The 24,947-nt window shown below is 34.6% G+C and overlaps 2 protein-coding genes across 4 annotated transcripts; both read right to left on the bottom strand.

Annotated features, from left to right (window-relative positions):
* LOC115984172 (peptidyl-prolyl cis-trans isomerase FKBP42-like) lies at nt 1–6,386 on the bottom strand. The gene is made up of 8 exons (XM_031107101.1): nt 6,255–6,386; nt 5,907–5,996; nt 4,721–4,903; nt 3,221–3,310; nt 2,193–2,377; nt 1,966–2,088; nt 1,680–1,832; nt 1–711 (listed from the first exon to the last, which is right to left on the bottom strand). The coding sequence occupies exons 2-8, from the start codon at nt 5,941–5,943 to the stop codon at nt 385–387; spliced, it is 1,098 nt and encodes a 365-aa protein (XP_030962961.1). The 5' UTR covers nt 5,944–5,996; nt 6,255–6,386; the 3' UTR covers nt 1–384.
* Nucleotides 6,387–8,333: 1,947 nt separating this feature from the next.
* LOC115984171 lies at nt 8,334–24,205 on the bottom strand. Of its 3 annotated transcripts, none has more exons than XM_031107098.1 (19): nt 23,813–24,205; nt 22,438–22,512; nt 20,851–20,966; nt 18,948–19,062; nt 18,679–18,807; nt 17,241–17,288; nt 16,742–16,923; nt 16,438–16,634; nt 16,011–16,303; nt 15,717–15,866; nt 15,065–15,601; nt 14,802–14,948; nt 13,660–13,735; nt 12,959–13,131; nt 12,521–12,721; nt 12,289–12,429; nt 11,887–12,015; nt 8,889–9,119; nt 8,334–8,741 (listed from the first exon to the last, which is right to left on the bottom strand). In XM_031107098.1, exons 1-19 carry the CDS (start codon nt 23,945–23,947, stop codon nt 8,580–8,582), a joined length of 3,237 nt encoding a protein of 1,078 aa, XP_030962958.1. In that variant the 5' UTR covers nt 23,948–24,205; the 3' UTR covers nt 8,334–8,579. The 3 variants fall into 3 exon arrangements, with proteins under 3 accessions (XP_030962958.1, XP_030962959.1, XP_030962960.1); XM_031107099.1 differs by having other exon boundaries at nt 8,460–8,741; nt 12,959–13,086; XM_031107100.1 differs by having other exon boundaries at nt 8,460–8,741; nt 12,959–13,083.
* Between the last annotated feature and the right edge of the window lie 742 nt (nt 24,206–24,947).

Genomic DNA, 24,947 nt, shown 5'->3' with positions numbered 1-24,947 from the left:
TAAAACACTAAGAGAGGAATGAAAAAGTTCAATTCATCAGCGATACACAAAATTGAAGTCCTTCAAAAGTAGTAGTCATCAATGAAATATTTATCATATTAAAACACCAATCCTAATGAACCAGCCCACAATACAAGGTAAACTTGTTACATCCTATGTAAAAGAGAAAGTCCTGTTGGATTATAAATCAATTTAACATATTGGTTCAGGGTCCCACTACACCATGAAAAGTTCATTAGTAAACATATTTAGGCTCATTATAGCATACACAAGAGGAAAGAACTGGATGTCACCGACTGAATCCATTGGCAGGTAAACATTCAACACCAGAACTCATACTTAGTACACAAAATCTCTCGCTCGTCTGCTTATTGAAGCCTCTGATTAGTCTGCTTTGTACCTTTCACGTTTGAAGAGACGATAGAATAGTGACAACAGCCACTGCCAAAAGAGAACCAACCAATTAGTTCGCTTTGGTTTTGGTTCGGGTCTTGGTCCAAAGATTCCTTTATAAATCTCCTTTTGCTTCTGATAAAGAGCCTTGTCATGTTCAGCAAGCAAACGTAACTCCCTCGCAACTGCTTTGTCTTCAGGTGCAAATTTACGCACTTTTAGATAGTCCTCCCGAGCAGCATCTGTTTGCCCAAGTTCTGCTCTAGCCTTACCTCGCCTGAACAGTGCTTTCGCATTGTTTTCTTCCTCCGCCAACACCTGTGAACCCATCATACCATTATCATTTTCTTTTTTGATAAGTCATTAAATAGGTACAAGTCAATGTTCTAGAACTCTAACTGTTCACCACATTCAATGGTGTTGATTACATGAGAGATGCAAATTGTTGTTTCCTGAAATGTTGGCTGCCTGTGACAAAATGTTAAATTCTGGATACCTAAGAGCCAACAAGACTTCACTTTAATTTCCAGGTCCTAAAGAAGGTTTAATGACCTGTTGCAATTAATGCAGTCCCCATATAAGCCCTTAAATATAGACCCACGGCCAAGTTCACTGTGGCTTTGCATGTTAAAGTCTTAATTAATGTCCATTGCATTAGAACACAAGTACCTGCAGACTAAGAAGAAACACAAACTGTATTGGGCTTATCGGCAAAGAGCTGGCAGACTTATCATTTAGAGACATTTGAGTTAAACCTTTTATAAGTTATACTAAGGAGTAAGAGAGAGAAAGAAAGCAACTATTAAGATTCTTTTCCCTTGTTCCTAGATTCAAATGGAGCCTTAATAGATTAATGATCATTAGGGCTTCAAATAATGTATAAGCATAGAATACCATGCATTAATTGTATTTGACATCAGTTATATTAACAATGTGGGACTGCAATAAAAATAGCCATACAGCATGCCACAAAGGTACGTATTATGGAGATTATAAATGTGTAGTGTTGAGTAAGAAAGTCAATAGGGCTCCTAAAAGTCATAATTGACTATATCGGGGCTTGTAAGTAATTAGTACAATTTCTGAGGGCATATTGAGGTGGCTTAGTGTTTTCCATACATGTCAAAAAGATAAACGAAAACATGGGTTCATAGAGTAAAATATGCCAATTCAAGCATGTTCTTAACGTAGATAAGCTTCAAAATTCTCTAATATTGCGGAATCTAAAGATGAAAAGACATGTTTGCACAGATCAAATGAATCCATCCATCAAACTATATACTTACGACGTTGCACTGCATAATTGCTTCCTCATAGCGCTTGAGCTTTATCATACATGCTGCCATGTTAAGGTGGCATGGATTCTTAACAGCTAATGCCATGTCCCGGTACTTCCCAAACAACTGGAACATGAAGTCGTCACCCATATATGCGATGGCCTGACATCAGGAAAAACCATCAGAACTTGCTTAGAAAAGGAATATATATATATATATATATATATATATATATATAGACACACACATGAACTCAAGCAAAGAAACAATAAATTGAAGGAACTAAGTGTGTAACCATTTCATACTGTTGCATAGCCTCCTCCAGTTTTTCCTCCTTGAATAAAGAATTTCCATCCATCTTTCTTCGATCTGCTGCACCAATTCTTTCCTCCACAGTCATGTCACCACGAGCTTTCCCCTGAGAAATGCATCACCCCATGTATGTGTCAAGCTTATAAAATCATATAGAAACTTTGAACATCCATAAAAAAATACTTAGAAAGTCAGTTAACAGAAATTTACCTCTTTGGTCTCATCAAACCCAATTAGCTCAGCTTCATAAATGATGTCTGCCATGGGTGGAACATTTGGGAAAGAAAAGCTTCCTTCTTTCCCATAACCCAATTCCCAGCCCACATGTAACAGAGCACGTTCACCGGATTTCATGCTGGACAAACCAATAGCCAAGCCAGTCATTTCTTTCTTCTCTGTTGCAGAAGGAAGTACATCAATGTTCTAGAACTAGTTCAATAGAATATTACATCAGATAGATGATTTGGCTGATATCAATAAAATTTAAACATACATGCAAATATGTCAGTGTGAGTGTGTTAGCTGTATTTATGTGTTGTATACTGCTGCAGCTGTATTCTCCAACATACTTTTCCATTGTTGGCTTTAACCTTCATGTTGGATCTAATTGGAATTATGAAAAAGAGATATTTAGCGATCCAATTTTCTGAATGAGTTAATTATATTTTCAAGTTTCAACCTTGTGGAAATAAGCCTACAGCCTTCCAGAAATTTATGGTTTTATTTATTTATTTTTATACATAATAATATTTATTAATAGAAAAGATTACTTCATGTTCACGATGATGAACAAAAAGTAACATAAAAAGGGCCTACCATAAATTTATGTAGTCCATAGGTAATGAATTGCCTCAATCCCAAGTTTTTGGGGTTGGCTACGGATTCTCAACGGACTAGTTAGAGTCGGTCATATGTATTCTTTTCCTCCATTCTATTCTATCTAGGTCATATTCTTTGTTACTTCCTTAATTGATAAAAATTCATGAAAAACCATGCAATTTTCACCTACTTCATCTTAATTAATAAACAACACCATACTACCATAGATTAATAAGAACTCATTGTCTGAAATAATCGTAGATGGAAAAATATAGATAGAGGGAATCAGTAATTAACACAGTGAAAAATTACAATGAGATAATCCATGCGACAGATAAAAAGTTTAGTGTAGATATTATGTACATTTTGAAAAGTAAAAAAAAGAAAAAAAAGAAAAAAAGGATCATATAAGCAAGTACCTTTTCCTAATACCAACTCAACTGGTTTTTGTTCATTCCATGTGTCTTCAAACTTGTGCAGGGTGCTTTCCGTCCAAGCCCTGTAGTGCACTATCACAAAATGTGGTTTGGAAAGCATAATGGAGTTAACATCACCCATAAATATACCATGAGACAGTTTTGAATAGCTTCTTTGATGGGTATAATATTACTATATGTATAACAACTATCTAACATCATGATGCCACAGGAATATGCAAAGAAGTCAAATAAACCTTAATCCCAACTAATAAAGGTAGGCTACTTGGCCCTATATAGGGCCAGGCCAAAGCATACCTAGTAGGAAGAGAAACATAACATGAGGTGCATGAATTGCAGGAAATCAGACATTTAAGTTGTCACCTCATACTAGTACAGATAACAATCTTATAAGCAAGAAAATTGTTACACTCTTGTAAGACCATTTTTGAACAGTATTTCTAAAACGCACCCTCTATTTTGGTACCTTGTGCATTCAGCCTTGAAGAAAATACCCCAGAAACTGTATTAATTCAGATCCCTTGGTTGCAATATTATCATTTAGTGAATGAAAAAATTTAGCTTGAAGTAGTAAAATTTAATGCCAGATCTTCTCGATGCCTTGGAATAAGCGGTTGAGTATTTTTTTGGAGAAAGGATATTCTCTAAGATTTATGGGACCCAACACATGAAAATCATTCCTAACAAACAAATTTCAGGCTGCCAACACACTAACTTAGAAATGAGCTTGCTAGATGAAAAATTCATCTGCAACATGATTGCCCTGAAAAACAGAACAGTGAAGAAAATTTCATCCAGCAACAAAGGCAAATACTTAATCCAACCTATTAGACAAGATTTTCAAATGGATTTCCAGTACCTATCTCTTTGCCCAGCCAACCAAGGCAGCCTTATATGTCATGTCAACATTTAAAGAGTAAAAAAATTAAAAACCTCAACTTGCAAGGCACAATTCTAAGACGTAAAATGCAAGAAACAATCAGCAATCAACACAATATTTCCCTTCAAAAGTAGAGAGAAAAGTGAAAATCAAAGAAACATCTGTACCTCCTGTAAATATAAAAGAAAAAATTGCATCGACATAAAGACTTTTCACCTTAGCCAGTTAGTCAAATGGCAGAATGACTTTGAATAGTGTATATATGTCTATAGCTTTAAAGCTTAATATACTAGGTTAAGGACCCCTCAAATTGATCAGCCTCAACCTTTGCCATACTGTTTTCCACAAACATATCAAATATGAGTTTATTAAGATAATCATCATTGAAGTTTCAATGAGATATTGGGTAAAGTACCATCACACATTCAATACCAGACATGAGACACCTGATACGAAAGCAGAAATTTAGACAGATCAACTAATGGCATACAACTACATGAGTTAGGTAATATTAGCTGCAAATTAGTTGTAGATATGAGAATAATTAATGCTCATGGAAAATAGCTCAGAAGCACAAAAATAAGAAACTATCTGGCACTTACAAAAGCATGTTGCATATTTGGATGGTTTCTGACCATGACCTTCCTTAATGATTTGCTTTGTGACTTTCTCATGAAGAACTTCCACCTCAGAGTCCACTTTTGGGGGCCCATTACCATCTTGCGGAGGTTCCCCTTGCACAAATGCAGCACTTTCAGTACGTATTTCATTGTCTTCCTCTTGATCTGCAAAAGATAAGGCCAGGCAGGGTATAAGTACGGATTGGTAGTCACAATGTTACTTCCTAAACCTAAAGTTTCAAAATAATTGTAGTATGTAAGAACTGCCTATTGAGCAATCTTTCCTAATCATACAAATCATAGAGAAAAGTACCATTTTCTTCTCCCTAATAAGCTGAAAACCAAGCAGAGCAAGACTCCAGTTACTAGATTATGCGTATATATATTTAAGAAGTACAATAAACATCGTTTTAATTATCAAAATCTTTGGAAGACTATATATGTATATAGATATGTGTGTGTATGTGTGTGTGTGTATATATATATATATATATATTGCTTAGTACATCAAGTATTAACTGGACCTCTGTCAAACTTAGCATGATCTAGTCCAAGAATTAATTAGATATTTAAATTCATGGCAAACACAATCCAATGATAAAAATTCACACGGCGTATTTGGCAAGAACGGAATGCTAGAAGTTTTGAGGGCTGTGAACAGTCCATTCTCAAGATTAAGCCTTTTTTCTTCCTTACTCTCCTTGAATGGAGTCTAGTTTTGCCATCCTTTTCTTGTTTTCCCCTTCCTATTTTAATTGATCACTGTAATTTGGGCTCTTGATGTTTTGCCCCTATAGTACATTTCCAGTGTACTTGGGTTGCCTATTTTTTTAATAAAAGTTCTTACATTACCCATCAGAAAAAAAAACCTCCACATCCGCATTACCACGTGCATTGCCACACAATTACACATATATTAAAAGGTCAGCCTAGATTCCCAAAACTTGAACTATATCTCTGAAAATTATCCTCAAAAAGACCATAAAAACACTTTCTTTATCAACTAAGCTTGTAATTTTCGTTCACTATATGTCAAATGTGATGCATAAAACAGCTCAGAATCATTGCCATTACAAATATCAAGCAAACAATTTTTGTTCAAAATCGAATGACAAAACATACAGTGACCTAGATTAAACCTTCAAAGATCAGAAATGCAATGAATTACCGAGCGGTTGACTTTGCTCCTCGTGAACTTCGTCCATTACTCACAAATTTAGCAAACACACCTAGGGCTTTGACTTTCACGATCAAATCTCTGCAACCAAAAAAAAAAAAAAAAAAGTCAGCGTACAATTCGAACATAGTTTACTCTCCGTTTGGTTACCGAGAAAATGTAGCTGAAAACAAACAGAAACTCCACTATTCAGCTGAGACTAGTTTACGGTTACAGATTGAATTCTCACTAGTTCAAACCAAAACTGTAAAACATGAAACAGATTGCAATCGAGGATAGAATTTTCTCGGGAAACAAACGGGTTTAGAGAGAGAGGGAGAGAGAGAGAGAGAGACTCACGGGTGGAGGAAAAGAATTTGAGAGCTTGGAATTTGGAGTGGCAAATGCGATTTGTATTTGGTTTTTTGGTTTTTGATATTTCAACGATCCCTCGAAGATTCTAGAGATAGATAGATATAAAAACATTTATACAGTTTACTACTACTTTTTATTTTTGTAAGAAAAAAAAAAGATTGGCATTTAGTTATGCTAGGCTTGCTAGGTGGATGCTCTGCTCGTACATAATGGCATTTTGTGGTGTCTTTAAGCCTTAACCATGTGCCTCACGTGAGAATCATTTTACTCTTTTTACTTGGACAAGATTTTAATGATGATTGCGATAGAGGCACTAGCCATGAGGTGGCATTACATACGTCATGTATTTATTAGGAAAAAAATAGGCATTTTGTGTCAAAAAAAAATAAAAAAAAATAGGCATTTGCCCTAATTTGTAAATTATGCTGTAAAATGTGTATATTTTGAAATTATTTAGTAAAATGTTATTTTTTTTTTAAATTCAATTTTAACAAAATCGAGTTATGGATGGAATTCGACATTAGTAATGTCATGTTCTATGCATATTTTGTCATTTAAATTCTTTTGGAAATTTAATTAGAACTCGACATTATTAATGTTGAGTTATAAGAACTCGATTTAGAGGATATCGAGTTTCACTTGTAAGTTAATTTTGTTAAAATTGAGTTGTAAAAAACAAAGACATTTTGCTATATAATTTGGAAATAAGAGTATTTTACTGCATAGTTTATAAATTATGGGCAAATACCCATTTTCCCTTATCTATTCTCTCACATTAGATGGGTTTCACACTTGTAGGGTTCATCTTATGTGAGATGATAGATGCATGTATCAAATATATGGTAGATTTTCTTACTACCTAGTAGCTACAATGCAGCAAATAAATATCTTTGTTAATTTTTTTTTTTAAAGATAAATTTATTATTTTGTATGGAAAAATGCACACCCAATTTCACACTAAAATCCACAATATGTTTAATTAAGTGTTACATTGTAATTGATGCACCTAATTTATTATTATTATTAAGTTTATGTGGTGATTCTGTTTGTAAGTGCTCAAATTTAGTCACAAAATTAACATCTAAGCAAGTTGTGTAATTGACCATGAGTTTGGTTGTGGTTGTAGGCGCTTTGTTTTGTAGAACCATTTTAATTTTACACAACATTCTTCTTACATGAAAGTGGACTCCATAAGCATCGGGATTCACCTTCATTTGAGAGGAATGTTGCTACGATACATAATACCACCTCCATGGAACCGGATTTTCACAAGCATCAAACGCGTGTAAGAGGCCTGCTTTTCTGAATGATTGTAAGAGATACCATCCATCTAGTTAGGACATATTTTTAGAGGAATCTAGTTAGAACATGAGAAGAAATATTAAGTTATAAATTATAATTAAAAAAAAAAAACCCTTTATCAATAACTAAATTAATTAGCAAGTACGTATAAATTTAAAGTGGTTTTGTGTATTTCCCTTATTTTGAAATTTTGAAAAAGAGGTCTACATTAAACAAACCATTTTTTAATAAAAACAAAACAAAATTCTTACTGCCAAGATTAGACCAAAAAAATGTATGTAATATGGAAACTCAAAGCACCCTACAAAGCACAGATCCTAAAGCCTTAAAATTCTGCTAAACAAGTAGGATAAATGTACAAGCAAATTAAAATAAATTTTGGTATAATTTACAATCCATCGAATATAAATTCACTCGCATAAAAATATCCCGTCTAAGTGTATGATCCAAGAAGTCGTCCATAAACCAAAAAAAATAAAATTACACGGTGGCAGATAGAAATATGGGCAAACTTGCATTGCTTAGCTTCTTTTACAGAAAATTTGAATATTACAAACTCCTCTCCAGCTCTCCTATACCAAAATAATAACTTCACAAATGCCTCATATGACAATTATGCAACGTGCCTTGACAACAATGAAAGAAAACCCATATTCAGCCCAATACCTATTGCACATTTCAACACTCCACAAAAAAAAATGGTGGAAGAAGCCAATATAAGGGGGAAAAAAAATCCTCCCTGTTAAAATGAAAGAAAAAAACAGAATAAAAATTAATGATGGCATTGGCTATGAATCGGTGAACTGTTTGACTAAAGTTAGAAAACAACACAATCACTGATCCAGCTATAACCGCTGAGGCAATGCAAAATTTGGAAAGCAACGGCTGCAAGGAATTCTGAGCATTATGTAGCCCACCGAGGAGTTCAAGCCCCAGTCATTGCATGCATCACCACAAAACTCCAGTCGATACATCATCCCTATAAGAGTTACTATCCATTTAAGGGCATCAACAACCAGCAGCCTTTAAAAAGTTTTCATATGGGCTTGATGATGGGAGCTGAAAGAAGTGGGGATGTTGTTGAAACTCAGTTGCACAAAGCATAGGACCATTACCAATGGGTGGGTTGTGTGAAGCACCCATGTTTGAGTCAAGGAATGGATTTCCACCCTGCAATTCCAGATGGTTTCAGAATCAAATCATTTGGCAGGAATCAGTTAGCGGCTAAGTTAAACTTCTTGCTCAAATTGTTTGTGCGTCTTAAAAAAATTAGAAAGCCAGTATAAGAATCAAATGTATGATAAAGTTAGGAAGTACCAAAGGAAAAACAGGATGAACTGGGGAATAAGGAGGCAGCTCTTTTCCATGGTAATCATGAGAAGAAATGCTAACTAAACTTTCTTGAACCTGTTGGGGACTCATGAAAGTGGACATCTTCTGCTGCTTTCCCACTAGAAGGGCCTCACAATGGCCAGCCATTTCCTTGTATGTCATGTCATTGGGGTTTGAGAATGAAAATCTTCCTACCTGATTTGTAGTCTCCAAAACCTACATACACACGACCTTATGAGAAATTTACTGAAACTGTGCAATAGAAGTTGAAAATGAAACAACATAGTGCCCTGGAGGAGGTGTGCTTTGATGCAATTTTTTTTCTTCCCGCAGGGGTGGGGGGGGGGGGGGGATTTCCAGTCTATTACACTAATTTTCTTCTTCTTTGTTTTGCCTCTCCACAAGCCCTGTAACTCTAAGAAATCTGAAAGATATTCCGTGTGCTGATAATGCCAAAGTATCAAGTTGTATCATTTATGTTGATTTGCACACATTCCGATAGCCCCAATTAGAACCATCTTAGTTCATAATCTTATACCCTCTCTAGATCATTCACCATTTGGATAAAATCCAAAACCACTGCTCAATCAATGAAGAATTGGTCAAATGAATGAGACGACTCACCTCATTTGTCAATGACAGGTCGAACAACAAATATTCTAATACATCTTACATATTGATTAGCTATCAACAGCAAACATAGGTTATAAATGAAGTATGCCAAGAGATTTTAGAGGTACAAAAGTTAGCATCAAAAGTCAAACCTCCAAATCACAAAAGTGCAGAAGAATCAAGCAACTATAGTACCATCAAGAATTGTGAATTCTTGGATTCCATCTTTTAGTTCCCATGTTGTTCACCTCTTCCACTTCTAGGGTCTGGGGTAGGTGATTGGTAGGTAGCATTACCCCCCCATTATTACTATTATTATTATTATTTTTGATAAATAATGAAATATCATTAATCAAAAAGACCTAGGTACACCGGTAGTGTACATGGATAGGAGTACATCAAAATCGTAAATTACAATGATACCCCCAATTTTTTTTTGGAGAGGCTAGTTCTCAGACTTGAACCTGCAACCTTTTGCTTTTGGTGGAATGCACTTGCCATCGCACCAAGGCCTGGCCTTCATCTTGGAAATACTTTTATACAATCTAAAATACAGGTGGATCTTACAACTCTACACAATTTCAGGGGAAGTTGAGTAGTAGGTTTTCCCTTGTAATTAGTAAACCAGTACCAAAGAAATTACTCATGTCAAGACTCAAGCATAAGTATATCCAGGAATCTTTCCACCAGTCTAAGGGTATCACAGATATTACTAACAGCACTGTCACTACCGTTCTCTGGCTTCAAGCTATTTCTGTGTCAGCTTAAAGCCTAATTCCTATTTCCATTCAAATCTAAACTATACTTTCCTCTTTGAGATGAAGATTCATTACTCTACTTTGGAGCCCCTGTGATGGCACAGCCATAGCATGGTACAAGAAAGAATATCCTCTTTGAAAGCCTAAGGCTAAGGCAAAGCCCAAGAATAAGTGTCCATGGTAGTTAATTAGGTTTTTATATTATATTTGGTTATTCTATAGTCAAGGATATTTTAGTATTGAGTGTTTTGAACAATAGGCACGTTGGCCTTTGTTGGTTCTTTCTCCTCTCTTCTCTTTCTAAAGTTGCTGTTCACGGGTACTGTTCATGCAGCCCCTGAACTGCCCTAATTTCTCTCTAATTCTCTTTATTTCCTAACCCTAAACCCACCACAAACATAGAAAATTTTTCTAAGTTGTCCTACATCACCCTGTGGACATTTTCAGTTACTAGAGATTCTAATTTCAAACACTTTTGCAATAAAGCATTGAAGTTTTTATTTTTTCCTAGATCATGTCCAGTCATAATGATGTAAAACATACACAATGAATTTAGTGGTAATATTCTCTAGAATTCACATGACTGGAGTATGTATTACAAGCCTAATTATGTGCACATTAAAGCTGCAAAAAATTTTGAACCAAGATTCTTCTTAATACTATGAGTTCACAGACCTAATCTTTCACTAATAAAGGGGAAAAAAAACCAAAGAAAAGAAAAGGCAAAGTGCCCTCTCAGGAGAATTGATTTTAAGGCAGATTTTTTAACCACTAGCAGGAAAATAGACCGCCCTGGCACAAAAGTTAGATAGACAAAAGAAAGAAGAAAAGCAAGAAACTATAACAGTTCCTTTAACCAGAGCTAACTCAAAGGCATTTCGACTTCCAGACATGCATGCAATGGCAAAATCCAGACTCAGAACCCATAAGGAGTGACTTTACAGATGAGAACTTACTGCACTTATTGAAATTCTGGAAAATAAGCTGAGTGGGAAGGAAAAAAAGGGAGCCAATGCTAAATTGTCAATCACACAGTGAGAAAATCTTAATCTCAGCCCATCTTCTCTCTGATCTCTCAGCCTCTTGAGAGCTTTTTGCATGATTTGGGAAACTGGGGAAAATTTTTAGGGCCATTTGAAATGGTATTTGGGGCCACATTTTGCTTTAAATATAGCACAAAGCCCAATGCCCAAATGTTTTTTAAATTTAGCCTGAGAGCTCAAACAATTTTCATGCCGGTCTGCAACAGTAATAGCCCAAATGATAATAAATGCAAGATTAGTGTGGCATCATAAAATTGTATGATCCTACTAATCCTAACCAATCCTGAAATGATCAATCCATGATTCTATTTCCAAACGATTCAGGGAGCACTGGAGTGATCGGAGTCATTTGCTAAAGTGGGATCATAGGATCATATAATTCTACAATCCAGATCATGATTTCGATAACATTGGGATCTGGATCATATAATATCAAATGAAGAGCGAGATCTAAAAAAGAAAAAACTTCATCTGTACACTCATGAGCAAAAAACAAAATCATCTGTGCACATACATACATATACACAAAGCTATATGTGGGTGTGTCTCTCAAAAATAGAGATAACTTACTGAATTTAAAAGTTCATCAACACTCAGTAGGGTTGTACTTTCCATGCCCTGCTGTGTGCCAGAATCAGCTGGTCTTTCAAATGCATTGGGTAAAACGTCATCATCAGTTGTAAATAACGGATGGTCAACCTGAACAAGGACACCAAGAGAACATCATGAGACACGAAAAGTGAAGTCAGAACAACCATATTAAGGTTAGGGTTGTTTCTGTTATTTACACATGCATCAAAAGAGTTGGTGGAGTACAAGTATACCCTGGTTAATGAAATATATATATGATCAAATAAATTAGTACACGATAATTCTTATGGACAAATTACTACATATCAATACATATCTTTGAGGGTTTTTTTTTTTTTTTTTCCAAGGGGTGGTGAGGAGAAAAAAAGCTGTACAAGTTACCACATCAAGAGGCTCGTTATCTTGTAATTCAAGTTGGTAGAACTGTCCCAGCGTCTCCTTGGATAACTGACCTCCCAACGGGCATATGTCATCAGGCAAAAAATCACTAAGCAACTGCTCTCTGATAAAAGATGACTCATGCTGTGCAAAGATCTAAAAAGTCAGTACGGTAATCCCATTAAATGATAAATTAAATGCATTATATATCATGAGAATGTGAGATTGGGGTTACATTGGAAGATTTTCCCAGGGTCTGTACAATCGCAGTAGCAAATGATTCTTTACATTGGCTCTTGCTTATTTTTATTGCTGAAAGTGACTTTAGAGCATCTTCGTCATCTTCTTTTGATCCATAAACTTTCATCAGATGGTCTAGTCCAGCATTGACAGCCTCCAACTTGCAATCATCAACTAACCGTAGAAATGGATCAACCTGATACAAAGTCACCCATGTGTAAAGGTATGTAGGAAGTACGCTTTACTTTGAACACTTTCAACTTTCCTATATGACACACAATTGCCTATATTTGAAAAAATCAAATGCATATGCAAATAAAATAGAGAACAGAGTGAATTTAACACATGAAAAGCATAAAATGGAAATCCAAGAATGACACATGCTACAAAATTAACCAAACAAACAAATCCTAGAATATACTTTTGCCCCTACCGTTTCATCTGTAAGTGCAGCTTTCACAAGTGAAACAAGTGGGAGAACATCATAGACTTTTGATGAGAAGATAATCATGTATGATGCCAAAGTAAAGAGAGATCGGCGGCGTGATGGGTGCAGTGCTGCTGCAAAATACATCTCTTCAGTTGCAGAGATGGAATCCAAAATTGCTATAAAAAACCAAATGGTCATTATGTCCATTGCAATTCTAGGGGATTCATGCAAAATATACCTAATATAATAATTAAAATAGAGGCATTCAATTGCGAATCTTAATTCATAATACATCTTTTCTCCTCTCTCTCCCCCCCCCCCCCAAAAAAAAAGGAAAAGAAAACCAAATTCTTGAATAAGAAAAGTGAATTATCTAAATTATCAACATGAAACCATTCCAATCTCATTTCACTAGTCCCTTAATATATATTTTTTAATCTGAAAGCATGATGCTATAATTTTATTCTGCTCCTGACCCATAATTGTGAAGATATTTGTTTCCACCCAGATAAGTTTGCTCCTCTCATGGTATTTAGAATTTTAAAGTACGAGTGGGAAAAGTAGAAATCACGCAATTTACTTATTAGTATCATGCATTCCCATGGTATGAGCATTTTGTTATATGGCCGCAAAACCTTGCAAGAGTTCAAGAATTGCACATACAGAACAATAAATTGTAAATAATGTCGGAATTGAGAGCCTACCTCCTTCTCCAAGAGAAATACTCCTTAAAGAAAATGCCAGTTGAAAACTTCTAATTAGAACCTCATTGGATGAGTTCTACATGACAGAGTGAATTATAAGAAATACACCAAATGAAAACCAGGGAGCACCATGGAAATAAATAACCAAATATGAATCCCATGGTAATTTGTAAAGACTAAGAATCTTGAAAAGGATATAACTAAAGAGTTAAATATATTAACCGTTGCTAATAAAAAAGCAGGGAAAGAAAGTAACTTTATGGCTATATTAGAATCCTATAGAAAAGAGAGAAAAATAAATAATGAAACTTGCTACCATTCCATTCTTGTGCCTTCTACAGTCTAACAAAGAAACCCAATCTGTAATTCTTTTCTACAGAAGGAATCCACACTATCTTTATGGAGTCAAATAGGAGGTTGGTTGAGAAACTAAAGCTTAAAGATAAATATATTATTTCCATAATCATATTTCATAAACAATTGAGCTATTTTTAAATTTATTGTCACAATCATGATTCCAAGAACTCCAAACAAAGAACTCAAAAAATCATGATTCCATGAACTATTTGTTAAATTGATTGTCACAAGCATGCCTCAAAGCAAGACCAATCATCATGGATTTGATTTCACTTGTGTAAAGTCAGGGAATGTCACATAATGTATGTTTATATATTTGGAGTTTTTGGAGGTTCTGACAACTTAAGAAGATGCAATTCTTGCAAGGGAAATATCCTAGTATATATTTTTTTATTTTTTTTATTTTTTGGGGTGGGGGGGCTCCTGTGAGTTTTTGGCCTTAAGAGGACCCCATATGAGAGATTTAAATAAATGACCTCCATAAGGCATGGCCAATGACGAGTGTGGCATCCCTTGCAAGTTTTCACATCCTAGTGTTTAACATTAGGTAAAATGGTCACAAAGTATTGATCATTTAATCCAAGTTGAAGCAATTAAATTCATACCATAAGAAAACATCAGCCATTGAGAAAGTAAAAAATGCAGCTCATATACAACTATCAGTGGAATGAACAAAAGGATTCATCTTCAAAACAAAGAATAAAAATATGGAAATCAATCTCCATTTACCAAAGAAGAATATCACATTCATGATAATGTCAACCAGCAAAGAACAACACCGATACCTTGGTCCGTGCAAATAGTAACACAAGGCTGTAGGTATGAGCTATTGCTTCATAGTTTTCAGGTGTATTTAAAGGAGAGATGGACTGCGCCCAAATTGATGAAAGTAGTAGAGTTATCTGAACACTGCTCAACTTAAGGGATAATATCTGCCATGGTTTAATCAGAAGACAATGATCATACAAGATGATGATGATGCATAAATCTGATATCTAAAGTACCATTCTATATAAAGAATGTGAAAATGAGAAGTGTTAGCACATACCAGTTCTTTATTTGAATTACAAACAGATATTTCTTCAACAGCCATAGATGATGAAAGCCTTTTAATACTATAAACTCGGCTGTGAGTTGGCTTCAACTTGTTTAGCATGGAATGATTATCTTCTGTTGCATCCCCATTATCTACAGTTTCACCTGGGGTTATGGTAGATGGATGCCTTTTTGAACCATGACCTTGGCTGTAAGTTGACTTCAATCTGCTCAGAATCGAATTATTATTCATCTTTTCATCCTCAACTTCTAAAGTCATAACTGGACAGCTATTTTGTTGTAATGAACACTGCTCCCTTTTCAATTTCTCAAAGAGTGCGGCTGAAGAAGAAAACACAGATACATTTCTTGAAAGTGTCCTTTGAATATCAGTTGCCTTGGTGGAGTAGGAAGTAGCAGCACAAGAACGGGGGCAAAAAGAAGATGGGACAAGAACAACAGAAAATATACGGTGTGCACCCACCCTTATTTCATGGTTGGCAGAGACCATAGCTAGGAGTAGTTGATGAAATAATGCGGCAGGAAAAGACTAGAGAATTCAGATAAAAATAAAATCAAAAAATTATATAAGAAACAACTGCAAAAAATCAATCAATCATATTACAAAGATCAGACAATGACTCAAAAATTTGAAGTATGCTTGCCTTGTTTTGATATGACAAATTTGGTATGGATGCCACAATTTGAGCAGTCCTATAAACAGTGGAAATCAGGGTCTGGGCCATAACTGTAATATTTGACATATTCTCTAACATCACAGCCATAACGTCAAGAACCGGACCTGCATCTCCAACCTGCACATCATTCAGATATTTTACCTGAGGAGACTGATAATTTCACATTAGTATCTAAAATTCCAAAATAACTAATTATAGAACACATCAATTATAGATATATTCAAGCAAAGCCCTCCAAATCATTGAGGAGAATAGAATCACCAAGTGTGACAACTGCACTAGGCATTCGTCAACTGCAGCTCGATATTTTTGGTTCCATTGAATTACTTCAGCCCCCAGATTTGAATCATCAAGTGAGTAGTGTATACTTTTCCGCAGGTGTCTCATCATATCACTCAGGGCTGCAATTATGGCCACAGAATGCTGAACCTTAGTTTGTTGAGCAAGGGAGGTAGCGACATCAACAATGTCTAGCTGAATACTAGGATTTTCAAGAACATTCTTGTGATCAAGATGCTTAATCAAGATGGACAACAGAAAGTGTATGTTCTGCCCTGCAAATTGAAGAGAGAAACATTTACACTAGAAATCCAAGATGAAAATTCATAAAGGACAAAACTGTGTTAGAAAGAAAAATAGGTTGAGTTCACTGAGAACAATTTTAAGAAACTGAAAAAAATTTAAATACCAGATTTCTCTATCATTGACTGCATGTCCAGCAAGACAGAAAGAGCGACACCATGTTCTAGAGACCAGAGATTGCCATTATCAAAATAGCGGAACAAAGATTCCAAGACACGCCGTACAGTTGTAGCTTCCTTGGCTAACTTGGCCATGTTGCACAAGCATACCCTTGACCAAAATCTGGGATTCTTGGCATCATCTCTGCAATAAAAATTATTTTTCCAAAAAGAAGCAGATGTTAGTTATAATAAGATTAATAATGCAAGGATATTTAACTAGATTATCCTATATAGGTCAAGAGGAATTACACAGGTACGTTAACTTCGCTTTTCTCACTCACTATCATCCTCCAAGAAGAAATCCTTGTCAAAGCATCTGAGGAAGGAGAAACTTCTTCAACAAGCCCATTCTGGGCATCTTGTTTGCCATGGGTAAGAGCATCAGAATTTTTCTTCAGACTTCCGTAATTTTCCAAGACAGCCGAAACAACCTAATTTATGAAGAAACAAAGAAAGCTGTTGAGTTTTGCTACATAAAACCATTAGATAACAAGTATGCCACTGGAATTATTAGGAAGACTGGTGCTAATAAAGGGAAAAGTAACTACATAAATTCTAAAAAGAAGAAGAACAAATAATTAAATGGATTGTGTTTAGTTCCCAGTCAAAGAACAAAGCATTAACATATTAAAAAGTTTCGAAAAAAATCTCTAGCAATACCAAAATACTTTTATTTTTAAAATAAGTCTAGCAACACCAAAATTCTCAAGATATAAATTAAGAAATAAATGGTAACAAATTAACTCACATGATCAAATTGAGCTGAAATATGGGAGAATTCACCCATGAACCAGACCTGCAAATAGAATAATTAACCAAAGGTCTGAATGATATCAAATCTGTCAAGCAGGAGAAGCTGTGGTGAAATGGCAATAGTTTTCAAAGGAAACGCGATCTAACAAAAGGGGAAGGCTTGCAACAAGACAAAGATATTTATATGAAAACGTTTAAAATGATATGATTGAGGCCTCATAAAAGATTAAAAAAAATATAGATTCTTTTAGAGTGTGCATGATGATCCTGGTTTGTTAAGGATAACAACTCTTTATATGTCAACATCTGATCCTCCTTTTTTATGAAGTTTTTTTTCCTCAAAATATTACTTAAGAATCACATGTACCATAGTATCCTTTATTTCTAATCCTCACCAAATGGGTCCATGCACATCCTGCCTGTCTATCTATTTCCTTGTTCAATTACTATGTTGCTGTCTGTCACATAATAAGTGGCTCAGTTGACAAAAGCAAAAATTTGAGGAAGAGCCAAAATGTTTAACTTTTTGCATAAATTTTCAAATCTCTCCTTTAAAGGTAAATCAACATGCAAATTGAGGTACATACATGCTTTTAAGACAAAGTATTATGGGAGAATAATGCTTTGATTTTTGAAGTGGACATTTTATGGGACAAAGTATTGGCAACTCTATCACCCATTATGTGACAAGAGTAAAACATACTTCATCTTTCATGCAGTTGTGCTTATTTCACTCATATAGTATTTATGAGAAGTACCTGAGTACCTGGTACTTGAGACTTTTAATCCAGTGCTTACGATGTAATTCCAACAAAAGCTTACATTACTAATTTTTTTTAATGCCAAATTACAAAAATGAAAGCAGGCAGTTAAAATGAATTAGGCAAAGTGAGATATCCTTATAATGATGCCAAGTTGTAATATCTATGATGTAAAAGGTAAATGAAGTTAGTGAGTGTATGTCATCATATGACATAATTGTAAAGAAAATATTTCTTCATACAGATTATTATTTTTTAAATTTATTTATCAATGGGGAAGCCTCAGGACTTTAAATTATTAATTTATGCAAAATTGAAAGGTACTTTTCATGCTGTATTTCAGAGAGAAACGAAAAAGCACCCATGGAATCTATACATCTATATGATAGAAATAAATGGAGAAAATTCATATACTTTAGAAATAGAAAATGAAAACAAAGCAAAATTAAGAGTGTCTCATGTGGACTCTAGTGCAGTGGAAACTATGACAAATAGCACATCTCCCATAATGCGTGAATGAAATATCATGTATTCAAGACCTATTGGGTGCATGTGAAATATACCAATTAAAACAATGTTATGCATAATAACTATGTCACTAAATTTGTTAACGTAGAAAACAAGTATCATTGAGTGCAGCGGCATAATTATACTGGCATGTGGATCAATTACCATTGATGAAAGGGCCTGAAGCCCAGCTGAACGCAAATGTAGTACCAAAGCCTCCTCCCCCATTTCTTGAGCTAAAAGACAAATTTTTGGAATCAAGCCATCTAAGTTGAACATATAAGTACCATCCCTCTGCAAAATCAAAATTATCTCATGAGCTTAAGGACTTCCAGAGAATCTTCAAGCTTAAAATATAAGCAATTACAGTCAAATATTTCCTGAAATAAACAAGCGACAACCTGAAAACAAAAGAATCTAACAACACCACCCACCTGGTTATTCACAAAGTCAAAAAGAGCTTGGCATCCTAAAATACGTATTTCATCATGCCGTGTTTGATCTAGCAGAATGTGGATGATGCTAAGCAAGCTACTTGCAAATAATGGCCTGCCATAAATTGTCACAGATCATAACTTGTGTTTGTAACTAAAGCATGTATAATGTCTATGTGCATAAAGTGAGTTTAAAAATAAATGTCCATTTCAATAGTTGGGCATGCAGTATCCTTTTGCCGATACTGTTCCAAGAAACTTCTCCTGCCCAATGAAGAGAAATTTTCTTATTACATAGAAGATTGTACCCAATGCACAAACCTTATGAAGTAGCATCTTAAATTTCATGTCCAACTAAAAAATTCCACATGATTAATGGACAATACCTAGTCTCTTTTTCTGGGAATATATTTCAATGGTATTTAGAAAGAGACTATGTGTTGAAACAGATGCAGAAGACATCAGTCTAAGGTGCTTGCCATTGAACCTCAAAAACAAAATACAGGTATCGTGGCCTATATCATGGGTCAGACAAGAACAAATGTTGATTAGAATGGGAATAATGCTAGCTATCCATATTCCTTTTTGTGTGATTTTGTGTATGAGAAAGCCTACAAAAAACTACTCTATGTACCTAAAATCACCATATCTTAAGAAAGCTGAGGGATACATTACATGAGGAAAAAATAGGGCAATACATCAAACTTGTCATCGGCATATACAAAACTAATTAGCTAACTTAGCTAGGTCCAATTCTAACGTATCTATTCAACTAACATATTACAAATCCTACTTCAAAGCATTCACATATGCAAATTGAAAAGAAATCTTTGAAAAACCTAGTGCATGAGGTCTTACAGATAGATCAAAATATCAGGTAGATGCTTCGTACCACCTTTGATTGGTACCAGGCGTGTCTCACAGATGGTAGCACTCTCCTAGAATTCAGAGAATCACTTCTATTTTGTACATAATCTTTAGTAATTCTTTCAGGTTATGGAGTGCTCATCATCATGAGCTTGCATAACATTTTTTTTTTTTAATAAATCTTATTGCTTATAAACAAATTTAATTAAAATCATTTGATTATAATGCAAAAGACAATGAAGTGTGTGTTTGGGTTGGCATTGCGTTGCGTTTTCTGCGTTTTCTCACTTTTTTTTTTTTTTTACATATCACGCGTTTTGCAGAAAAGGGAGACAAACGGTACTGTAGCGGTTACTGTTCATTGAACAGTAACCGCAAATGTTGACTTTCTGCAGTGAACAGTGCACATGTGCACTGTTTACGGACCCACAAATTTCATTTTTTATCAATTTTTTCATTAAAAATGGGTCCCACAGTACTATTCACACATTTAAAAATTATTTTGCTACAGTGTTTTCAGTTTTCAGTTTCAGCAAAATAAGTTCTATCCAAACACACCCGAAGAGTACCTAATCAGCTTGAAATTGGCTAGCATGACCCTCAAATAACAAATTGATGTCCATTCTAAGTTTATAACAGCAACTAATGGAAGAGGTCAGCCTGACACATATCTAATTAGTGGAGTAATCAAAGTTCACAATAAAAGTTCTGGGATAGTACAAGTAATCAGCTCATATTTGACAAGAGGTAATTTTTTTCCCCTACTAAGAAAGTATATAATATTTCAATCTGCTAGCAATTAGTAAGTGAGAAATATCACACCAAACAGTCTGCTGTTGCTTAGATCTGATTGCCACCTAAAATTCTGGTTTTAATATATCAATTTAAGATATAATAGATGGAACAATGGATTTGTATGCCATTATCAGCTCAGCAGCCCATTAGATCTAGTTTCTCTGCCAATGTTTTAGGAATCTGAAAAAGGAAAGTTCCTTGACTCAAAACTGATACAAAAAGAAAAGGGGAAAAAACTCACATTTGATCCTTACAAGTGATCAACAACTTCCTGTAGATGCCCAGGACAACTTTTACTGAATGAAAGCGCTCGTTTCTCAAATCCCTGTAGCACCTTTGCTCAAGAGAACTTGTGATCTGGGAAGAATATAAATATGGAATTTCTATCAAACTTTCAAAAAAAAAAAGAAGACAAAATATTAGAATTTGAGAAACAAAAAATGAATTTTCAGAACCAAGAAGTAAGTAACCATCTGAGCAAGGCTTGCCAAACAAAATCAGAGCTAGTAAAGCAACTTTACAAACTCCAAAGCTTTTCTACTTATCATTGATTTCATTATTAAAGCCATGTGACAATATGCATGCCCTAGAAGAATTGTTATAAAGAAGTAATTATGAAATTTCAGCTGTGAGCATGAACACATGATCCCTAGAGCATGATAGAAGTATTTTTTTTACAACAATTACTGCACCTTCAACTACAATTGTGAAACAAAGAAGGACATCAATAGGGAGACAAATAAGTGGTAAGAGGAAAGACAATAACAACAGGAGAAGGGATAAAAGCAATCAAATAACAAATATAACTAAAATTTTATTCCAAAATGTTTAAATAAATTCCAACTGATTTCTGGAACTGATTGCAGCATATAAATCATTATATAGAAAAATATCAATCCTTCATCACAGGCATATCCAGATTTTCAGGCTTCTAGTAATTGCATGATGCCTTCAGGGTTGAAGTTATTCTCTAGAGCTACACAGATATGGAATTTCAACCAATGGGCATGTGGCACAATGCATCTACTTAAATTTTCAAAAGAGGATGGAGCTGAGTGATCCAAGATATTGAAAACTCATGCTTTTTTATATCTCTTAACTCCACAAAACTAAACCCAAAAAAACAAACCTCCTAATATATTGCCCCACAAGCTAAGTTTCCAATGGTCAAAAAAACTATATGCTTCTTTTAAATTTCTTTTTCTTTTTTTGATAGGTATGCTTCTTTAAACTTTCTTTCAAGTCTCTTGGGCTCCTTCTAAATGCCTGATTTATTCAATCAAAACAATACAGTGCATGTAGGAGTGAAACAAGTAATCTTCAACAAAACAAGCTTCTTCACAATAGGCATCAAACATGTCCATTCAATATGGTTATCATCAGTAACCTATCCAATAAAAAAAAAATGGATAGCCACTATCACACACTCTATCTTGATGGCTGCCACTAAACCCTTTCAACCCCTGGAGATTAGAAGTGATGTAACTATACATTAACCAAAGTGCATGCAATAAGTAAGATCTTTACACAATCAAGGTGTGTCCTTCCCTAGACTCAGATATACTCTTTTTATTTGGATAGCCTTTTATCAGTCTTCCAAATAGATAGCTTTCCATCAAGACTTCCATATTAACACCTTCTACATATTAATTTATTTAATGCACATAAATATACTTTATTTAATTCCAATTATATGAAACTGTTCCATAAACAGGAATAGATAAATAATGAATCATATATGCAAGGTCCTAGGCAATGATCCTCATGCAAAACAATGTATTCACATCCATTCTTCAACAATGTCAGTCACAAAACAGAGACCTCATACCTTTGGGATACGGAGAGGATTTTTTGAGGCATATTCACATAGTTTACTGATCTTCCGATCATTTGGTTCCTCAACCTGCCAAAACATGTTAGAAAAGTTCCAACATTATAACAAGGGCAAGAGGATCAAACTTAAAAAAGAATTATTATCCATAATGCTCTCAATAACATAAATTAACAAATGCCAAACCAATTATCCCAATTTTAAAACCAAGTTACACAAAAAAAAAAAAAAAAAAAATTTCAATAATCTAAAATGTCAAGCCAAGTTGAAGCACACCACTTCACATGACCACATCAATATCAGCATGCAGCAGTTTTACAAAGCTCCCAATCCTTAGCACCTGGTCTCACACATAAACAAACAAATGACAAGTTCATATAATAACTTACTCTATTCATACTAATCGAAGGCTCCACTAATCAACACACAAAGAACTCACCCACCCTAAGTTATATTTTCCTTATAACCCAAGTAACAACAAACACATAAACCAAAGTCATAAATTCCCTCTTCCTCTCCCCTCATTTCCATGACAACCAAACCATCAAACCACATTCAACATAAGATTCCACCTTCATCATGCTAATGAGTTCAAGCTCACATTATAAGTCCTCCACCTGGACCACCTCCACCCATTCTAAAGGGCGAAATCATGACTTCAAAACCCATATGCATAACTTATCAATAATAAAATTGCACTTTCTCCCTGTTGGGGAGACTATAATTTGACTCTAAAAAACAGACTCACTGGGTGCAATGTCGAATACCATAAAAGACTTGAGTGCAACTTCCTCATCACCAACTGGTTTTGAGGTGAAGTGGCACAGCTCACAGTCGGACACTTCCCTTAACTACAGTACACATGCAATATCCCTAAACTTCAAAAATAAGCGATACCCTCCTAATAATATTGATAATAAACAAATTTCTGTCAAATTTAACTACAATGTCAAAAAATTTCCAAAGACATGTCAAATAGAAGTTTTGAATTTTTCATTAAATTTTACTAAAATCCTAACTTGACAAAGTGCTCTTCTTACCAATATAGTACATTACTTAGCTCTCTAGTTCAATAGACATTTTGCTTATTTTATGTACTGTTTGTGGATTCCACACTACTTTTTGTCTTGCATATGAAAATAAGCTACCGAAAATAAGCAATTCTCGAACCGAAACTAAACTACAGTTAAGCGCAACTTGCCCTAAAAATAATTCAAGGTCCATCTTTATTTTCCTTTTTAAATTAAAACCGCAACATTACAATCTAAACTCTCAAACACCAAATCATTTTCCCGCATTTTCTTGGCAGCCAAACAGACATCACACAAGATCGAATTTTTTTTTTTTTCAAAAATTCACAGAAAAAATCAACCTGAGACCGCGGAAATATATCGGCGAGCAACTTCTTGTACCGCTTCACTGGATGCCTTGACCTCGCTCGCAATGCAGGGCAAAAGAAACACAAGCTCTCGCACACCGGAAATATCTTCCTCGATATTACTCCCATTCTTTTTTTTCAACTTGTTTTCCAACCCTCCAAAAATCAAAGCATATAGATGTGTGCGTGGATTTTCGGGGATGAATAATCGGAATCGGAATTGGCTCAGGATTCGAGCGCAGAATCTGAAAGCGCGAATCGCTAAAAGAGAAATGAGAGTTAGAGAGAGAGAGAGAGAGAGAAAGCGAGAGCACCGGATCTTCGAGTCTCTTCGCCGGAACAGAAATGAGAGAGAAAACGAAAGCTATTTGTGCTTTGTATTCTCTCTCTCTCTATCTCTCTGTTGCTGTGGAGAGCTATTTTAGTATTTATAGTCTTCGCTTGCAATCGACAAGAATTGTTTTTTGTTTTTTTTTTTTTTTGAAAAGAAAATTGTTTATTGCTTTAGTTTGATTAAATGATAGTACTTTTATCTTCTTCTTCTTCCTTTTTTTAGTTCAAGGTTGATTTATTTTGATTTTTTACAATTTTTTGAATTTTCATCTTAGCTATTATTATTTGATTTAATTTTTCATTTGGCTATTTTTGTTTATTTTAACCAAAAAAGTTTAACTTCAAACCGATTTGTAATTACCTTTATCCAATCCATTTTGTGTTTGTAGTGGTTGAAGAAACTATTTATATGTGCAATTTTAATTTCATAAATTTTTTGAAATAAATTATGTGACTTATTTAAATAAAAAAATATTAATAATATTATAAACGGTCACGAAATAGGTTAGAGAAAGCAGCTACAAAAGTGTTTTAGAGCTAAACTTTGTTTGATTTAGATTTTTTTTTTTTAGTGAACAAAATTCCATAATTAATCTCATAAATACATGTAGGATTCGATTCTATGGAAAGTTGTATCTACTATTTTAAGGGAGATCTTTCACATCTTTCAAGTTCCACCCTATAATATGGGGCCAAAAAGCAAAAATAAATGCTTTAGCCATTAAAATTTTTTTGACTCTTTAACCTCTTTCATGCTCATGTCACATCAAGGCGCTACAGGAGAAATAATTGCAAA

Source organism: Quercus lobata, chromosome 4 (genome assembly GCF_001633185.2).
Source record: "Quercus lobata isolate SW786 chromosome 4, ValleyOak3.0 Primary Assembly, whole genome shotgun sequence".
NCBI classification, from domain to species: domain Eukaryota; kingdom Viridiplantae; phylum Streptophyta; class Magnoliopsida; order Fagales; family Fagaceae; genus Quercus; species Quercus lobata.
The sequence above is the reverse complement of the archived record's forward strand: the minus strand, read 5'-3'. Positions and strand labels throughout refer to the sequence as shown.

What these genes read in the sequence shown, in the direction of transcription:
- LOC115984172 (XM_031107101.1), bottom strand. Translation starts at nt 5,943, where the DNA reads ATGGACGAAGTTCACGAGGAGCAAAGTCAACCGCTCG. An exon ending in GGAGCAAAGTCAACCGCTCG is followed by an intron (nt 4,904 to 5,906) that starts GTAATTCATTGC and finishes TATCTTTTGCAG; the next exon opens with ATCAAGAGGAAGACAATGAA. An exon ending in CAATTATGCAGTGCAACGTC is followed by an intron (nt 712 to 1,679) that starts GTAAGTATATAG and finishes ATGGGTTCACAG; the next exon opens with GTGTTGGCGGAGGAAGAAAA.
- LOC115984171 (XM_031107098.1), bottom strand. Translation starts at nt 23,947, where the DNA reads ATGGGAGTAATATCGAGGAAGATATTTCCGGTGTGCGAGAGCTTGTGT. An exon ending in ATATATTTCCGCGGTCTCAG is followed by an intron (nt 22,513 to 23,812) that starts GTTGATTTTTTC and finishes ATGTTTTGGCAG; the next exon opens with GTTGAGGAACCAAATGATCG. An exon ending in ATCACTTGTAAGGATCAAAT is followed by an intron (nt 19,063 to 20,850) that starts GTGAGTTTTTTC and finishes AATTTATGGCAG; the next exon opens with GCCATTATTTGCAAGTAGCT.